General features: G+C 56.7%; 3 protein-coding genes across 3 annotated transcripts; 1 reads left to right on the top strand and 2 right to left on the bottom strand.

The window, feature by feature from the left end:
• Positions 1-1,310: 1,310 nt before the first annotated feature.
• On the bottom strand, positions 1,311-6,515 carry K437DRAFT_154654 (uncharacterized protein). Its single transcript, XM_013386806.1, has 2 exons — positions 5,896-6,515; positions 1,311-5,804 (listed from the first exon to the last, which is right to left on the bottom strand). Exons 1-2 carry the CDS (start codon positions 6,405-6,407, stop codon positions 1,433-1,435), a joined length of 4,884 nt encoding a protein of 1,627 aa, XP_013242260.1. The 5' UTR covers positions 6,408-6,515; the 3' UTR covers positions 1,311-1,432.
• A 2,455-nt stretch (positions 6,516-8,970) lies between these two features.
• On the bottom strand, positions 8,971-9,742 carry K437DRAFT_257613 (uncharacterized protein). Its single transcript, XM_013386805.1, has 2 exons — positions 9,467-9,742; positions 8,971-9,377 (listed from the first exon to the last, which is right to left on the bottom strand). The coding sequence occupies exons 1-2, from the start codon at positions 9,633-9,635 to the stop codon at positions 9,211-9,213; spliced, it is 336 nt and encodes a 111-aa protein (XP_013242259.1). The 5' UTR covers positions 9,636-9,742; the 3' UTR covers positions 8,971-9,210.
• Positions 9,743-15,036: 5,294 nt separating this feature from the next.
• On the top strand, positions 15,037-19,124 carry K437DRAFT_154608 (uncharacterized protein). Its single transcript, XM_013386804.1, has 2 exons — positions 15,037-16,845; positions 16,930-19,124. Exons 1-2 carry the CDS (start codon positions 15,358-15,360, stop codon positions 18,970-18,972), a joined length of 3,531 nt encoding a protein of 1,176 aa, XP_013242258.1. The 5' UTR covers positions 15,037-15,357; the 3' UTR covers positions 18,973-19,124.
• The last annotated feature ends 55 nt before the right edge of the window (positions 19,125-19,179 follow it).

The raw sequence follows: 19,179 nt of genomic DNA, 5'->3' as shown, positions 1-19,179 counted from the left end.
TGAAGAAGGCGCAACTGCTACAGAAACAAACGCAAAAGGCTAGCAAAGGCACAGCTGCTCCAGAAGGCAGCCGACGGCAAGAGGAAGAACACAAGTATAGAAGCCACGGCCAAGACCGCAGCGAACACGTGAGCGCAAATGCGAGCACAAGCTGTCACTGCGAATGTCCAGACAACAGTCGTCGCCGCGGCCGCTGAGAAGAACAAGGCAAGGTGCATAACAACACAAACTCACCTTGTCAAAGGCCCATCGATTGAATATGGTGCAGCTTCGCTCTCATCTCAGCCCTGCAATGCTCCCAGTCCGACCAGGAAATGCAAGAGCCCTTGATTACGTTAGACCGCCGGTCGCGCCAGTAGCCATTCTCGGGCTGTACGCATGCAGCATGACGCCGGTCCCATACCTGAGCGGAATGCTCTCGTGAATGTTGCCGTCTTGTTCCTAAAACTTGTACCGATACACGTATGTGTACTGCTAAGGAGAGGGAAACCATCCAAAGATGGCGTTAAGGGTGGTCTCAGATTGGATCATCGGGGACGACGCGGCGTTTCAGCCGGCAAGCCTGCTGCTCAAAGAGGAAAATACATCGGATCAGCAGAGTCATCTGGGATGCGTTGCAAGGAGAAGCATTTGAGATCACTTGGCATGTATTCTAGGTGCTTTGAGATCGTGAAATGCTAGGCCTCGAAGGCGCATCTGAGATCTTCTGAAATTTTGGCCACCTGGGATACTTTAAAAATGGACTGTTTTTCATCTCAGAAGATTCGCATTTAGCTGATGGGTCCAATGTATTTGGATCGTTCCATCCGCCCGGCCTTGGAAGATAGGACTCGAAGGCTCGAGCCGATCCCCATCCCCATGATTGGGTCTTTGCCGTGCAGGACAGCATCGAAACGAGCGGTGAGCGGTATGTGCGATCTCGATCTCGTCTTCGTACGCTGTACGTTGTCGGCGACGATCGCACACACTCTTCACCTGCCAGAGTGTCCATCTGCAGTCTCGCAGTTTAAAAAAGTCGTAACTCTGCCTAGCTCAGCCTCCGGTCCGACAACGGTGGTGAGTCCGCGAGCTTGGTCTAAGGTGCTTGAATATCACACTGGAGACAGTCAATGGCATTCGAACTCTTCGGTCACGTACTCTCCTCCGGAGTCCGCTCAGAGTCTCAGCGATCGGAAGGGCTATCTTTGAATCATGCCAGCAAGAAACCCCAGTGTGAGCTTGACTGTTGTCGGGTGAATTCATGTGCACGTGACCACTGTACCAAACGGCAGAAGGAGGCCTCATATGGTGCATTTGGTTCCGAATTGTCCGCGTCCACACAGCTCCAAACATGATATGACTAAAAGCCCTTCCATTCAAGACGGGCAACATAATGTGCGAGTAGATGTTGCAAATAAAGTACAGAAGTCCACAGCGACCCAGTGCTCTCTTGTCATGAATGATGCGCTTCCTCCGTACTGTCATCCGCCAACATCTCCCTCAGACCACCAGGCACCTCAACGGCGCTGTAGCCCTCGGGTCGGCGTTCGTCGTAATGCCCGCCCTTGCCGCCTCTCTCCGCGACAAAGCCACCAATTGGCGAGTTCGACCGGGCAGTGAAGCTCGAATCGGCCGTTGCAGCCGTTGCGCTTGACACTTTGCGCATGCCTCCTCCGCCCGAGCCCATCCTGCTGTGAATGCTCGCAGGCTTGGGAATGCCGCTCGCCCCAATGAGAGATGCGCGCTGCCCGCCCGAAACAGATCGTATGCTGCCTTGACTTGAAGACGGCAGCGAGCCCGGCACGCGTCGCGTCTCTCCAGTCGTCACAGAACTAGAGGATACCGTGCGAGTCACCACACTTGCTGTGGGAATAGGCGCAGCCAGCTGCGGCAGCTGAGAGCGATGCTTGCTTGGTGCGGACGGCGACGCAGTGGCTGACGGTGCAACCGCGGGCGCTGGCATCGCTGTAGGAAGAACTGCACCGCTGCTAATCGCACTGGCACTTGATGGAGCATCAGCCTCAACAGAAAGGATGGGCTTGCTCGTTTCCTTGGCGCCCATGCTGCTGTTTTCTGAGCGCGTCGGCCTGCGACCAAGCATGATGCTATCATCCGGCGCGGTCGTTTCGTCAGGCGGTGCTTCATCGACGAGATTGCCCCAGCTCATCTCCTGCGAATTGATGTGCAAGCCAAGCTCAGACGGGTAGGACCGCAACGTGTCCCTTGCTTCGACCTTTCCCTTGCCTTCGGAGCGACTGCCAGCTCTCGGCTGCAAAGATCGATCTGGGCCGTCATCGCCATCGTAATCAGAGGTATCCGACGAAATGAGAATGTCATCGTCTGAGATCCGAGTTGTCAAGATGGGCGAATGCGAAATATGTCGTGAGACGCGTACTCGAGTCGTAGGTGCGCTTACCGGTTCAAACTGGTGAGTGACAGGCCCAGTATCGTCGATACCGCATATAACTTCGGTTGCTTCGATCGCGGGCTCGCGAGATGCTGCCAACTTCAAGGCATCGCGCTGAAAAGTGTCGCCTGCCGAGGACGGCGCGGTCGACGGACCAGGAGCGCCAGAAGTAACACCCGACGCCGAGTGGCCAGTGGATGGCAGCATCCGCGCAAAGTCGTCGCCGACAGCGCCATCGTTGTTCCCAGGCCAAAGGGCGCTGATCCTCTCAAGCTTGTCCAGCAGGTCAATGCGCGCCTCGTGCTCCGCTCGTAATTGATCCTCTAGCTTCTCTACCTTGCTCTGCATCTCATCTTCCCGTGAACAGCTCATCTCATATGCTCTTTCCAGCTCCAACATCCGAGCGACTTCTTGGTGCAGGTCCGTGCGCAATTGCTCGTTCTGCTGCCGGTACTGGTCCGCTTCCCCTTTGGCTCGCTCGAGCGCATCGAGAAGACTATTCTTTTCGAGGTTATGCCGGCGCTGCAAGATGGTGAGGTTGTGTGACGACAGGGGTGATCCTAGAATGGAGGTGCCGACCGTTTGCACGTCCGCGAGATCATCTAAAGCGACGATCGGATGAAAACCGCGCACGGATAGCTCTGTGTTGCTCAAGCGGTTCGAAAGCTGTGCCCCCCTTTCCGCAGAAAACCTCGAGTGCCCTCCAGCGCTATCAAACGACTGTCGGAGCACAGAAGTCAAGGTTAGCGGAGCCGGTGAAGCACGCTGGAAGCTGGCGCGGCTCGAGGATATGTTTTGACTCAAGATTGCGTTTCCAGTAGACTCTTGTGCGCGAGTCTGAGTCAAAGGGATGCTCTCCTCTGGAATGCGCGCCTCGTGGATCATAGCCTGCAAACGATCGAAGGAAGCTCTGCGCGCCTCGGGACTAGAACGCGGCTGCGAATGACTTGACCGTTGGTCTGTGGGATGGCAGGCTTGGTGCATTTCAGCAGCCGCTCGATCTTGAGACGACTGAGGCGTGCCTTGCATCTTGATTGCCAGAGAGGGCGACGTGCTCGAGGTCCCTCTATTAGAAGCACTCCCACCAGAGCTGCGCTTCAGCGCAGCATGACTGCCTTGCGAGTGGACAGCCTCTGTGTGCACAGCGATATCTTCCTGGGAGCGATCAAATCTATCCGGATCTATCGCACTCTCGTCAAAGGAAGGTGCAGTGTTCCGCCTCCTTGCGGCGACTGGAGAAGCGGGTTGGCTAGCTGTGTTCTGTTGAGTGGCATTGGAAGGAGGACTTGCGATGAGGTCATGACCTTCACCAGGCGCCAACGGACCTCGTGATAGCACCGAGATCGCTCGTGTATTGCATCCCCATTGATTTACCTCGCCTTGTATGGGGATGGGAGATCCTTGAATGCCTGCACTTGCCGTTACAAGGTTCACCATCCGGCCGTATGTCTCCTCGACCTCGCGCATTGATTCTTGTCGGTACCGCGCTGCCCGAGCAGGTGTTGTCTCCCTCAAGTCTCTGCGTCGGACAGGAGCCTTGGCCGACTCTGGTGGTTCGGTATCGGTCACTGCACCTACATCGGATTCTGCGCTCTCGTCAATACGTCCAGAAAGCTGCGAGCTGATTGCCCTCCGTACCTCGCGAATTGCGTGTGCGATGGCATAGTGAGACTGAGGTCGAAGTGTGATTCTCTCTGGCGAGAGGGTATGAGAGCTGGTGTTCAGAGTCGCAACCCTCGACTGACCGGAGCTGACCTTGAACGACTGCTCCGGAGAGCCGAGTCGACGCCTAAGGACGGTTGGATCGAAGCTTCCCTCAAAACTGTTGTCATTGAGAGCAGCTTCAATGATGGCCAAATTACTCTCGATCTCCGACACGGACAGCTCGTCATTGTGAGTCGAGCGCAGATTGGAGGAATAGCTGGACGATGGAGGCGGCTCGTAGGCGCGAGGTAAATATTCATTTCCTCCACCAAAAGTATTTCGTTTGCGAGCCTGCGACGTCGAGCTGATCGATCCGTAGGGTGTGGCACCCATATCATGCCCACTAGCATGCGGGCCTGTGGCGAAGGAAGAGAACATCATGGGCTCCATAGAAGGTCCTGCAGCTATCGCGGGCGAACGTGTGATGCGCTCGATACCAGCCCGCATCGATGCGGAGCTGTCGGCATCACTTGATACGGTCGAAGGGAAGTGTCGCTCGAGGTTCGAAAAAACATCCAGTAGTGGCGGTTCTTCCACCTTGGACCTTGGCGGCAGTTCCAGAGACCGACTAGATCTCTCTCCGGCGCTAAAAGTGGAAGCAAGTGGAGCAACCGCAGCAGCCGCGCAAGCCGTGTCCGGCGAGCTGACAATGGACGAGACTGCAGTGCGCCACGACGCGGTGGGCTCGGTATCTGCCACGGAACCCTGGACGCCTCCGCACAGGTTGGTAGACGGAAGGATGGGAGTCATGTCATCGTCTCTGGCTTCATGGGATGACCTTATGTCGGCTGTGTCCACGGGCTGCCACATTTTTGGGATGCTGGCCTGTGCTCCATCTGACTGTGCAGGCCGAACATTTGACGAGATGAAGCGGGCCGCTTCGAACCCGGGTAAGCGAGATGGCTGCCGACCGGATGAGTAGTTGCCCAGTACTTCCGTCGAGCCGTTCGGACCTGCGCCTATCGCAAGGCCCATGCCAAGGAAAGATGAAGCGGAGGACGAACTTGGCTGGCGCTTCAAGGTCGCTCGATGGTCATGAGTCAGGAGACTTTCCTCGTCGGCCGAATCAAGAGCATTCAAAGGCCGTAAGCCCAAGCTGCCGGCTCTTTTTGGCGATGCTTGCAAGGCTTGCAGAGTAAGTGAGCGATCCTGTGCGGGTAAACCAAAAGCCGCTGAGTGTGGCGATCGCGTTTGCTCATCATTATTGGTCGGCCGGAGCAACCCGGTCGAGGAAGAAAACGGCAGGCCGTCGAACGTGGAAGAACCTTGTTGCACACGCTCCATCGCAGCGTCCAGCGTTTGATATGAGTGCTCGAGCGCTGCCGCCTTGTCTCCACCTATCTCCCCTGAACCTTCGGACTCATTTTGCAGTGCCTTCGATTCGGGTCCGGCAGCACGTACGATCCATGATGATGACGGTATCTTGGGTGGATCTCGCGCCTTGAAGCTGCTGGCTATCATGCCCGCTTTACCCTCTGATTTAGTCCGTTTGCGCGAGCCGATCGAGGAGCTAGGGGCCGAGCCGGCATCGCTAAAGTTGGTGTCCTCTTCGAGCACGCCGAACTCTGAAGGTTTGGACACTTGCCTTACGCCTGCAGCTGCCGGGTGTGTCGGGTTTGATTTGGCCCTCGAAGAACCGCGCATCAGCCTTCGGAAGCTAGCAAAAGGCCCGCTCTTGGTGGGCGTGGTCGAAGCAGGTACTGGGTCTTGCGAGCTGCGGGCGAACAAAAGGCAAGACAGCGCACAACGTCATTCAGAATCAGATACCTTGGGTTACTCCCCTTTCACAAGTTCGTGGTACTCACGGGAAGACTGCCTGAGCAGACTGCAGCGACGCATTGCTCTGAGCGCGTTGGAGCGCCGAGGCGACGCTTCGCCACGCGCCATCGTTCACCTGACGGCAGTTGTTGCCCTCCTCCATCAGGGGCGTGGCAATCGGCACAGGCAGCTTGCCGGCCTGCACGATCTGCGAGCCCGCCGAGCGGCCGATTGTGTTGCTGCTGCTGCTGTTGCTCAGGCTTCCGTTCGGCGCCACCTCACCCGCTGCCGCGGCAGCGCCGTTGGACGCACTCAAGGTGGGCAATGCGGACGTCCGGCGTGGGCGAGCGGAGAACTTCGACGAGATCCTCCCACTCACGCTCGCACTCGCAGCTACGGTCGGGATGCTGCTGCCCGACTTGGCAGCGTGCGAGACACTAGACAGCGAAAGGCTGCGCCCGGGCGCACCTGTGAGATTCGAACCGCGCGTCGGCGACGAGGCCGGTGTCTGCAGGGCCGCCGCAGCGGAGCCGGACGATGGCGCGACAGCGGCTGCCATGCTGCTGCTGCTACTTCCAGCCGCTGCGCCGTTGATTATGCTGATGCTGTCGCTGATAGATGCACGGACTAAGACGGAGCGCTGCGTTCCTCCGCTTGCCCTTGACAAACGCGGCAGAAGCGAGGAAGCGGTGGTGGTCGTGTTCCCTGTAGTGCTGGGGCGGTTCGAAGTGGTTGAGCGGAGCCGAGAGCGTTCGCTGCTGGTGTTGTTATTCGTATGCACACTGTCGTACTGCAGTCGCGATGCCGAAGCTGCCTGCTGCTGCTGCTTGGCGGACGAAGACGCGCCTGCAGCTGCAGCAGAGGGTCGTGTGGTCACCAAGGCAGGAGCAGAGACCGACGATGGGAGAGCGGCGTCGAGCGCGTTGCGGTTATAAGCGCCAACGTCGACGTAGCATTCGCTGATATCCCCTCCTTTGGTGGCGGAAGACGAAAAAAATGCCTTGGAGCGGCCAGACCGCTTGAGACTGTTCCTCGCACGGCTGAACGGAAACACACCACCGCTTTGGAATAGGCTCGAGCTGAATCGCTCTTGCCGTCTTTGTTGATCGCCACCGCCACCGCTACTAGCGTCAGGAGAGGAGCGCACACCCCTTATCCTTAGCTCCTCTCTCGGGCCCCACGCCTCCTCGTCTGCCCCAGCTCTCCGCTGTACCTCCTTCGTCGTTATGAGTGATAGCACTGCTGATTGCGCGTGAGATTGCTGCGAATGCTCTGACAAATGCAATCGCGCGAGCTGCTGCTGCGGTGGGGGTGGTCTAGCTCGAACGATGGACGACAGCCTGTGTCTGTGCGTGTCCTTGATGAGCGTTGACGCTCCAAGCGCTCGACCGTCAATTTTACAGAGGCGTTGCTTTGTCTTCGCCAACCCAAGTGGATGAGCCCGCTCGAGCGCGCGGCAGACTTGGGTAGATGTGCTGGACAGCCGCGTAGCGGTGATCCGGCGTCGCTGTCTGCAACGATCGCGACGCTAGTCTGCACAGGCCTGCGGACGAACTTCAGCGTATGCGCGTGTCGAAGCGTGATGGCGTGAGTGTCCGCAGAGGTGAAGTGGGCTGATGTGCTGCCTCTGCTACTGCTTCTCCTATTATTGCCGCCTTCTTGTGCGCCGGATGGGAGTCTTCCTCGCGCCAGCCGCGCTGCTGGGGTGATATAGTGCTGTTTGAAGACCGGGTCTTACGCGGAGACGGGGCCGTGGCTGATGCAAGGCCGGAGGACTTGCGACTGCCGAAGATGTTGCTCGGCGAACGTGGGGGATGCGGTAAGGAGCCTGTGTTCCCGGGCGGCAGACCGCTCGCTGGGAAGGTCAGTCGGAGTCCGAGCCAGAGCAAGTCGCTTGATGCCGACGACCATGTATCGAGGCGCAGATGGCTTCCGGGTCTCAGCCAAAAACCGCGACGACAGCTGCCTGGAGGTGCTGCTAGAAAAATGCGCGGCGTCAAGTAGGACGAGGATACAGCTTGCACCAGTGGCGTCGCAGGACCCGACGATACAGTGTGTGCACGAGGTGTCGTCGCGTTCCACGAGAGTTGCTGTTGCGCCTGGTGCAAAGGAAAATCCCCTGCGTCAAATGAAATAGACAAAGGCCAGGTTCAGCTCAGATGAAGTGGACTCAGCCATGATGCGAAGACATGGGAGACTCTAGCATCACACGTAGTTGGGGTTTACCAGATGCATCTGCAAGGCACGAGCAGGGAGAAAGTACAAGTCGTACTCACAGCAGTGGTGTTCACGCGGTTGCTGCTATTGATTACTGCTGTTGCTGCTTCCGGCAGTGGCTGCTGTTCGCGATGAATGGTAGAGCCTGGAGAGGACCTCTGGCAGGGATATTCGGCAGCACTGACAGCGGTGGTGAGACTGTCTGTTGCGCGAGAAGCTTGTCGCGGTCGTAATGGAGCGTGTCCGCTCTTTCCTCCTCTTCGCCACTATGTTCCGTTGCCGTCCTCCTCGCTCTCTTCCTTCTTCTTCTTGCGTACGCGTAGGAGGGGGTGTATGATAGCTGCCAGTGTGAACCGTGATGTGTGTTAGCTGCAGTGGTGATTGGCGACGATTGTGGTGTACGACGACGCGTAATGCGTGTGCCGCTTCTTCTGCTGCCGTCTGCAGTGATCGCCGACTAGCAGCATGAAGGCTGCTCCTTCGCCAAAACCCCGACCCCGATCTCGTTCCGTTCTGAGTTCTCTCGTGATCCCTGTCCGACACACCTGCTACCACTACTACTATTGCCGAGAGTGTGGCCGACGACGAAGAAGAGGTGGGGTGGAGGAGGAGGAAAGGACGGAGTGCTTGCTGCTGCTGCTTGAAGAGCATAATCTGGATGCTGACGCTGTTTGTGGGCGTGGGAAATTGCGACGCTGCGGTGGCGAAGGGAGGCGGGAAGAGTGCGCTGGTGCCGCTGATGATGCACGCGGCCGCGGCCCAAGTCGTGGAATCGATGCCCATGCCATTTTGTCGCACTTGACCTGTGCCCCTCGTGCAAATCGCCTCTGGCGGTCGTTGCTTCCAGCCCAACTCTGTGAGGTGAACCAGCATCTTGTTCTCTTTCTCGGCCCGAACACGGCCGCCGATCCTGCCAATGTCTTCTTCTTGTCTGCCCAACCACCAACGCATCGTAGACTAGCGCTAAAGGCTAGTATAGAAAGAGCTTGGTTTTGCTTCCCCATGCATCGCCAGGGACGGTGAAACGTAGCCCTCTCTCCCCCCACACGCAAAACGGGTGTCTATCTCCTTGAGCACGTTGGCCTTATTCGAGATGCCCACAGGCGTCACCCCTCCCCGTTTCTCCACAGCCTGTATCCTACAGGCTACAGCCCACTTCCCTCCAGCAGATGCTGGAGCGACGTGTGTACGCTTATGCTTATCTGATTTTGATCAAAGCCACGCCTCGACTTAGTGCTCATAGCTTGGGGGGTCGCGTTCGCGTTTGGCATCGTTTGATCGCGCCTTGTGGTATCATGTCGTATCGTAACTTGTGCGTAAACATCGTCAAGGTCCACCGTCTGAGACCAGACCGCCACCACTAAACGTGCGCTTTGGGTCGTTTCCACTCGTTCCTCGCAGTCATGAGGAACAGACAATCACGAGATGGGTGGGGTGAGGTCGTCGTCAGGCAATGCGCCGTAGTCGATTCTTGCCCAGGTGCTCGGGCGAGCATGAAAACGATGAACATAGACGCATGTCGAGAGACGGAAATCCACTGGAAGATCAACCAAGACTGCCTTCGATTCATCTCATCTCACGAAATAATATTCACGACAGAGAGGCCGCGCATATGACGAGCTTAGTTCTGCACATTGTACAACTCGAGACGCCAGCAGCCAGACGAAGTGACGAAGCATAGGTGATTTTGATCGGCGAGTGCACCACCGCAGTGCCGTCGCATTATCTGCTTCTCTGTGATGCATCGTATCTACGTCTGCTCGCATGGTCGCACATTGAAAATCTGGCGGGAGCCGTCAGTCGCGTGACTACGAGACACTGGCGATTCTTCATTGTTGTGGACTTGGGACGTTGGAAGGAGAGATCGCATTTATATTACTCGCATCAACTCACACGTCACAACATTCTTCATCAGGAACTGTGCTTGCTGTGGCCGTGCAGAGCCGCTCGGATCAGTGGCTCAGCAGGGATCCAGCCGCCACGCTGGGCAAAAACTTCTTGCAGCCCTTTTGTTTCTTCACCTTGAGGATAGGCTTGATGAGTCTGCTCTTTGGAACGTTTGCTCTCCAACAAAACTCTTCTTCGACTGCAACAATGCGACGCTTTATGGCTCCTAACCTCGCTCTACCACTACTCTAACTCGCTCGATCTTGCGCGCAAAAGCTCAAAGTCCACTGCAGAGGTCTGAGGTAGAAAGGGAAGGAGCCGGATTTCTCCGGCAATCACGATCACTGTATACGACTCTATGAAAAGAACAATGGCGGCTAATTCCCAATTGTGGGCTCTTCTGCATCACATGCGTGCGACTTCATCGCGCTGACATTATGATACGCAGCACAGGCGGTGCATAGGCCAGAGGCAATGTATGGCCTTGGCAAGTCGTAGTTCGTACAACCTGGATCACATTAGGTTGTCGAGTGGCAAATACAGACGGATCGAGAGTCAGTACTCCCGACCACTGCCCGATTTCACCAGCCGGCCCAGGCGCAAACCTGGGCGAGAGCAGAGAATGCTGACTGAGAAATCGAATTTGATCAACAAAGTAGATTTTCATTCCCACTCAGGTTCGTGTATGCTGTTCGAACGCTGTGGTATGTGGATAGAGCGGCGATTTTGGAAACTCGAGATGTTGCAGCCGTATCGCACAACCGCAGTCTCTTGCGCGAAAATGAAGAGTCCGCATCGGCTCGTGACGAGCGACGCGCTGGTAGTGATTTGATACGTCGCGTTTCGTAAACGAGGCAAAAAAGGCTATGCGAGAGGCAAGCAAGAGCCGTCGTGACGTCGTTGGTCAAGGCGCTCAAGCCCTCCTTGCAAACCCCCCCCCCCACCCCCCTGGGTCTCTGCCCTGGTATCGAAAAGAGCACGTTTGCGCGTCGTTGGTCATGAAAAGCCGTTTACATCGCACCGTGCTCATCGCCATGATTCAACACACGCACTCTATCTGGCTCCCCTAGCTGGTACATACGAGGTCAGAGGAAGCCATGTGCGGTCGAGACCTGCGACAGAGCCGCGATGACCGTGCACATTGTTAGGCTTCTACTACAAGGGCCGTCCAACCGGACAGGATGCCTCCACCACGGCAGATATTCATCGAAGGGAGGGCTCCTTTTCTCAGCGATACTGGGATCAGACATCCTGCGATGTCGGAGTGACACAGCGCTACAGGCTTCCACGGGCCACAGCCGTGGAGCTGACAAGAGCGCATGTAACTTCCCGTAGCATGTCGTTCGGAACATGGATTCTTTCACGCCTTAACTGAAACTTTCAGGCTTCCGCCCTCAGCACGCCAGCACTGTTCGAACTTCAGCATTGATCAAACGGATCTTTGCCTTTTATATGAGCGTGAATGGTTGCAGATGGTGGAGTACGGATATATCAAGTGGAATCGATGACATCCGGAGAGCAATCTTGAGCTTTGCAAGTTGCGCAGGTCCCGTTTCTGGTCTACATGGTGGCTCCAACGGGCGGCTACACGTTGCAGATACTCTCGGGCAGGACACGAATGAGCGTCGCAGCTACGCAACGCAGTGCATTCGCCTCACCCAGAAGTCAATTTGCAGTCAGTGTCAGCTACCCGCACGCGTGATTGACCACGATATCTGATGCGCGGGAACCCCATTGCCCAAGCCTGAATAAGTCTCATGAGCCATGCATCATGCCTCATACAGGTCGACACAGTCCCACATTTTGGCCTCCTCAAGAACATCAGTCTCCTCCTGTGACCTATAAGGCCATCAGCATTTCTTGCTCATCGCTACCCAGAGCATCCTTCAAGCTCCAAGGTAGGGTGACGATCATCTGAATTGAGCATTGTCGCAATCACCACGAGGATGTCGTCCCCTTCAAGATATAACCAGCTGGGATGTGCGTGTGCGTGGCCTCGTTGAATTTGTAGCAATCGGCCATACTTGTGCTTTTCCTCGCCCTCGCGTCACCCATTCTCCTGTCTCGGCCGCTCCCACTGATTCGCGAGCGCCAACTATGCGCTGAAGGCCGGACGCTCCCATTTGGACGCGGGAGTGCTTTCTGCTCATCCTCTGCTGGTGTCATTCCGGCCTGCTCCCCGCTGCTCTGCGGTACAGAACGCTTCGAGTCTCTGACAAAACATCGAAGGACAAGGCTATGCTTCCGCATGCGACGTTCCACCTATGTCCGCACGATGCCTAAAGATGAGCGGAGAAATTACCGCGACTGAGTAATGGGAGGGATGCGCAGCGTGTTGCACTGTGCACTTCTCTGTCGATGCATGGCACGTCTGGATGTTCGAAAACAGTCTGGGGAGGCGGTGCTCAATGAGGTGGTGGCCCACAACGCGAGTTTGCTTTTACAATCTCGACCCCCTAACATCCCAAGCAAGTCGCAACCACAGAAAGAGGCGAACAATGCCGTGGAGCCATGCCGAGCCTTTTGGCAACGTCCTGAGTCAAGGCAAGTCGGCTCGGGCGTCGCCCATTTTGGGAGAAGTGAGCCTGAGCATCGAGCTCAGATGTACACTCCGCATCACCTGTGATGGTAATGCATTGTGCAGTCATGTGTGTATATCGGCGCTAGCAAGCTCGCATCTGCTGTGCATGTCACAAAGCTGTGTCGAGGTTCGAGAATACATTGCATATGAGGCGAATGGAGTCTGCCGTCGACCTGTTCGCATTTTGATCTGACTCACAACTGCAACCAAACTCGACGATGAGCAAGACGAGAACCAATGTGAGATGGCTGAGAACAGCTAAGCAGTGAGAGTTTGCACTCCTACTTTGTCAGAAGCCAGCAGCCCAGCCAGCACTCAGCAGGGTGCGACATGTGTGCCACGTGGCAATTGTCGAGAGGCGAGAACAGCGAAGCCCACCACGCTAGCACCACCGGTGGTACACGAAAATCGGGGCCTCCGAGAATCTCTTACTATTTAGGCAGTTCACCGAATCGCTTCAGTCTGTAAGAGCACTAGCCCTCTCTCTTTTTCGGTTTTGTTTGATCAGTTTGTTAGACCTTCTGCGGCACTCCACCTAAGTTGACCGACTTTTCTGTGGTTTCGGGCTAGTGGGTCACGGGCAACTGAGACTTTTTTGTCTTTGTTTTGCCACGAGACACAAGGCTCCCAGGCCGTGAGACAAACCGAAAAAAAGCTTTCCACTCACGGCTCGAAGTAATGAGCGCTCTCGTCCCTCGGCGTGAAGCGCGGACGGTTCGAGCGTTCGGGGCTTGCCAGTCGAATGCCCTTTAGCAAGGCCAGAGGCAAAATGCGACAATCAAGGTGTGGTGATTGAGTTTCAGCGATTGGCACCACTCAGAAGCAAGAAGCGAACCACTTGTCCGGCTGATCCAGTACGAGGTGGGGACGACCTCTGACCGGCGGGGCTGGCATGCGATCGATCTGTTTGCGGTATGCCGCATGCATGTGCCTTCATCCAGTCCATCGCTTTGTGGATCATCCGTCCACACGCAGTACGAGGGTACTCATCAATGCTCGTCAATATGTAATGAACGCTCTGTCGAAGGAGCACCAAGAGGCTCAAGCGCTCAAGAGCCTCGATTCAAGGCAGGCCGCGAGATTCTCAGTCGTGTGTACATTTGCTGCATTGCCATCTCCGTCTCTCTGCCGTGTAAAATTTGTTACCACACACAAACGAGCCCAGTCGGCTTTTTTCGGTGGATCACCCTTTGTAGCGCTTTTTGGGGTAGGAATCAGGTTCGTGTATGTATTCCACACCCCACAATGCCCGCATCCACCGATCACGTTTGCCTTGTTGCTACTTCATCCTGCTCTTCTGCTGCAGCTCAAGCCACAGTCCCTCCGGTGGATTTAGTTGAAGCCCACTGTTCGATTAGTATTGTTTCAGACTTTAGTCCTCAGTGTTGACTCTCACGGAGAAAGGCGCACGTGCAGCTAACAGTAGGCACAGTAGCGGCCTAAACAGTCACAGGCAAAAGTTCGCTCGCCACCATCGAAAGCTTCGGTCAATCGGCTCGAGCCGAGTCGATGCATGCGCCTGATGCATCAATGCATTAACTCGACCCCGGACCTCGACTAGTGACTTGCGCTTCTCCTTTCCCGAATCCGCTAGAGGCGTACAGTGCCAGCTAAATCGCAAGCCCGGCAGCACAGGGATCGACACTACTCAACCTGATCAGAAACAGTCCACACAACGCATCGGCCGAAGGTCCCTGCTCCATCCACCGGCCCATACCCCTTCATCTCATGAGACCCAACGACAAGGGTTCATAATTTGAGGGGCGAATGGAGTGCGAGAGGTGCACGACGTGGGTGTCCGACTGATCGGTTTTCTGTGTTCTGCACACACACTCGCAAGCTCGATAGTAGTTGCCCCTCTCGATCACAATCGAAAAGCTTGGACTCGGCTCCTGGTGTAGGGAAGGAGACCCACATTGCCACAACAAGGCTTGAGAGTTGCTGCCGACGGCTCGAGTGGGTGTAGCTGGCGATAGCTGCAAGGTAGGGAACCAACTGTCGAGCGGGGACCCTTGTGGCTGCAGCCTCGCCTGCACCGCTCCATCGACTACAACCCCAACAGCGCTCCAGCAGCATTCACACTCAATACTCGAAGTACATGTGCTGCCAATAGAAGTCAGACTCCGGAGGATCGTATGGAGAGTACTTTAACAAGTAAGTACCGATGCATTGTCATGTCAAATTGGAGCCCATCTCACACATTGTCCATTCTTCACTCTTCCCATCTTCTGTTCCCTCTGATTATCAACCTGCGCCGCATTCTCCATCCATCCTGTATCACGCCACGAACAGTCTTTTTCTATTCGCCTCGACCATATCCTCGCAACCATTCTCTGCAAGTTCTGCTGCAGTCGTACAACCATTTGCGACGCCCAAACAAGACGGTCCCCTGCCGCCATCGCTAGTGCTGCGCGGTCCACGTTTGCAAACGGCCCATCTCCCGCTCAGAGCACTATTTGCGGCTTAAACCAGTGCGGTGCACGACGAAAACTGCATACGCTTTGCATGCTAGTCTCGTCGCGCATTCAGACAGCGAAGTAGAGCCTTCGACGGTGCACGTGACTGGGTCGCCCTCGGACGCCTTGCTTACCCTCAAGGGCAAGGCTGCCCAGGTCTTTCTGACCAACTCCAATTTCCAGAACCGGACGAAGGCAAGGAACAGCGACGGCCAGCAGGCCAAATAAAGACAGAGAGGAGCGAGAAGCAGCGGCCGAGTAGCCCTGCATCTTCCCAGTCGACGGCCATCAGGGAATCGAATCCTTGCCCTTGTCACGCATCTTCGCCTGGCAAAGCGCAACTGTCACAGTCATCATCACCACCCCAGATGAGCCAAACAGCTTTGGGCGGCAAGACGATTCACAACATGTCCACGTCATCGCTTTCACGGAGGGCGCTGCCACCGCCACCTCTCACGCTTGCACCGTTGCCGTCACTAGCGAAGCGAGCGCGCCGCAAAGCATCTATCAAAGGCGAAGCGTCGCCCAAACTTGAGATAGCGTTTCCGCAACAATCGACTCAGTCGCAAGTGCAAAACAAACCTTACCAGCAGGCTCAGGCTCTGGACCGTCCTCCGCCTTCGGCCAGCCTGCCTGTGCAAGCAGAGAGCGAAGACGACGAGCCTGTGCACCGCCGATCACGCGCCTCCACCTGCCACCAGTGCTGCTCGCCGTACGTTAGGTGCAACTTGACTTACGATGTGACCGACGGTCAAGAGTTTGTCCTACAAGAAGCGCTCGACAGCGCAGATGCTGAGTTCTGGTACACGGACGACGCCGCGACGACGAACTCCGGCACGAGTGTGAGTTTGAGCCATAATCTCAGCCTCGGGCATGCCGACCCCATTGCAGACGGCGCAAGAGGGGGGTACAACGCCCGCGTAGCAGGCGGACACCAGCTGCAGAGGGAGTCCAGCTACTCGACTTTTGGTCGTGTCTATGCCGACATGTCCTCCGCGGACGCCAGAAGCGACAAGTACGGCCTCCCGCCAAGTGACACGTCGGTTCCCAACTCGGCAATCGAAGAGTCCGACGCACACGAGGACTACCAGAAGCAAGCATTCAACCGCAGCGCAAAGGGCAAGAGGCGTGCTACCAATTCGTATGAGCGAGCCAAGCGGGAACATCAAGACGCGCAAAAGAACACAACGACGCGCGCGAGCACGACACCGAGCGAGGCAGAGCGTTACGCCAAACTCCACCGAATAACGACGCTGAATACGGCGACCGCGGCTGCGCATACCTCCACGGACAGTGAGGCGGATGCCTACCCGAGCGACGCAGCGGATGTCGTCGATGTCGACACAGCCTTTTCTGGCTATCCCGCTGACGAGGATATGGTCGACGACAGCGACGACAGCGACGACAGCGACGACGACGATCTGGTCGAGAACGACGAGCGGCGCGTCTCCATCACACCTGCGAGCCCCTCTTCCACTCGCACAAGCATTTCTGGCTACAAGGCAGCACGCCCGCTGCCCATTCCACCGTCACCCTCGTCTGTTCATGCCTCGCGGGCTTCACCAAGCGCAACGGCAGTTGGCTCGTCCCCTAGCACGGCATCACAGGGGACCAACCCGCGTCCGCTGACGATCCTGACCCCGATCCAGCTGTGGGAGCAAGAGCCGTTCCTCGCCTTTCGTGGATCCTTCGTGTCGTTTGAGAAGGAGTTCGACCCCAAGTTCTTCGCGGCTCCCAACGAAGGCACCGAATGCAAACCGCTCACACCGACAAGGATCTCGCGGCCTTTTGCTCAGCTACAGTCTGATTTGCTTCTCACGCATGAACAAGCTGATGTCGTAGCGAAACCAGAGATGGTGAGTACAGCCTCATCGTCTTCCAATAATCGCCATAAACTCGCATGCTCAATTCCTCTGTCGTCTTCCCCTGTCCGGCCGCAGCCGCGCCGAGGGGCCACACTCGCTCCATCCGAAGAATCAGCTCGGCAGCAGCATGCAACTGCGTCAGTCCAAGCCGCGAGCGCACCGTCCAGAACACCTGGCGCAAGCTCGAGTATCTCTCCTCCAACTACTTTCAAGCGTAACCCTGCACCAGCCCCGCGATTCTTCGTGCCGACAGAGGCGGTGCTACAGTTATCTGACTCAGAGTCGCAGATGCAGTCTCAGCATCTGCAGGCAGCGTCGGCCTCGGTAGAGAAAGACTTGCCTCCTTTGCCACCTCCAGTATCAGCCCCACGCGCGTTGCACGTCAGATCCAGTCGCTTCTTGCGTACACCTGGCTTCAGGCCGGGCTCGGCGCTTGCACCCACTCGGACCGATTTGGCAGGCCAAAGTCAGCGGAATTTGCACTTGGCGCCTCCGGCCGCTGCTGTGCGACAAGGTGACGCAGCGTCTGCGCCAGAGTCAACCAGCGTCAGCGGTGTCATTGCTGCGGCTCACAGAGTGCCTCCTCCCGCTCCGTCCACTTCTGCTGCGTCGGCCACGTCGGCTGCCGAGCTTGAAGAGCTCAAGTCCTTCCCAACGCTTCATCGCTCAGACATCAGCGGCTCTAGCGTGCAGCCACCTTCGATGAAGGGCGACTTTTTTCCGTGGAAACCGGTGGAGCCACTGTCACTTTCCCGTCAAACCAACTTTGGTGCTCTTGTTCGAGCTCGGACAAGGACATTCTCGAATGAAAAGAGCGAAGACAGTATGAAACGTGTCAAGCCACCTGCTGTCGGGAACAATTCCCAGCAAGGGCCACCGCAAGCACCACAGCAAGCAACACCGCAAGCACCATCGCAAGTAACACAGCAAGCAACACCGCAAGTACCACCGCAAGCACCACAGCAAGCATCACCGAAAGCACGACAGCACGCATATGCGCCACAGCATGCATTCCACGTCGAGTCTGCTGTTTCTCCTGCCCCTCGCCCTTCCAGACGACGTGTCGAAAAGATTCTGCCTCTGCCACTTACAGACAGGACCACCCGCCGACGATCCCGCCCCTTTCCCCTCTCGCCGGACCACATCCGAGACGAAGTGCGCAACTCGAACTCCATCTGGCGTGCACCGCAGTGGCAACCTCCGCGCGCAAAGTCTCGCATGGGGACATCGATTCGCATCGGTAGCGTTAGACAAACCGGGCGACAACTCTCAAACAGGCTCACACGTCGGAGGCAGCAGATGCTTTGCTCCATGCCAGATGATGATGATTCTGAAGTCGAGGAGGTCAATGTAGCTCTCAGTAGGATGGTGACGCGGACGCGCAAAGGGTCCATCAGCTCAATTACCGAGAGTGTCGAGAATGCTCTCGCTCCCTTCCGCAAGGCCATCGCAGATGTCGTACATGCTGCTGCTGCAAAGTCGGGCAACCCGCTCTCACGGATGCCGACTGTACGGATGGCCACAGCAGGCGAGCCGAGTAAGCCCAAGGAAGCGACTTCACCTGCCTGCTTCCCTAGCTCTCAGGCTCTCGCCGAGAGCGATGCTGAGGAAGATTGGCCAGCGCCCAGCCTCCGTGGCTCGGTCAAGCGGCATCCTCGTTATGATGATGATCTGCCTCCACTTCCTCCTGCCTCGCCGGACGCAGACGCTAGACCTCGCAAAAGTTTGTACCCATTCGAGTATCTGTCAACGTCTATCATTGCGGGCGACTCTCCTCCTCCGCTGCCTTTCAACACTCTGGCTTCTGGTTCAAAAGAAGAGCCTGTCATCACCGAAGCGGCGTCCGCTCCATCGTCACTCGACGGCCACCACCGCTCTCGAGTCAGTGTCCCCGCATCAGCGTCTTTGGATGGCCACATGAAGCCTGGGTTACTGTCGTCCTCCGGGGGGCTTCGCGGTGCCGGATTCTCTCCTAGCGCGCCAATCGTGCGCACAAAGCGCTGGCGTGAGGCCTACGAGCCTGGCCGGCTCTCGCGGAAGAGGTGTGTGTCGCTTCGCGTCAATACAGACATACGTAGTCTCACACAGAACTTACAGAACGGAGTCAAGTTTCAGTAAGCTAGGCTCTTCCCATGTACTGTACAACCATGTCCTTGGCAGCAATACAAGGAATGCACTACTTCATGATACAAGGCCCATCTCGGGGGCTGCCTCTAGAAGACCATTGTCCTCCAGCATTTCATTCGACATGGCATCAGCTCCGCCTGCCGATGTCACGAAATTAGAACCGATGCCGTCTTGGGTGGCTTCCTGCTGGCGGACCTT

This window comes from Tilletiaria anomala (assembly GCF_000711695.1).
Source record: "Tilletiaria anomala UBC 951 chromosome Unknown K437scaffold_64, whole genome shotgun sequence".
Taxonomy (NCBI): domain Eukaryota; kingdom Fungi; phylum Basidiomycota; class Exobasidiomycetes; order Georgefischeriales; family Tilletiariaceae; genus Tilletiaria; species Tilletiaria anomala.
Note: the sequence above shows the minus strand (reverse complement) of the source record. Positions and strands in the feature narration are given on the sequence as shown.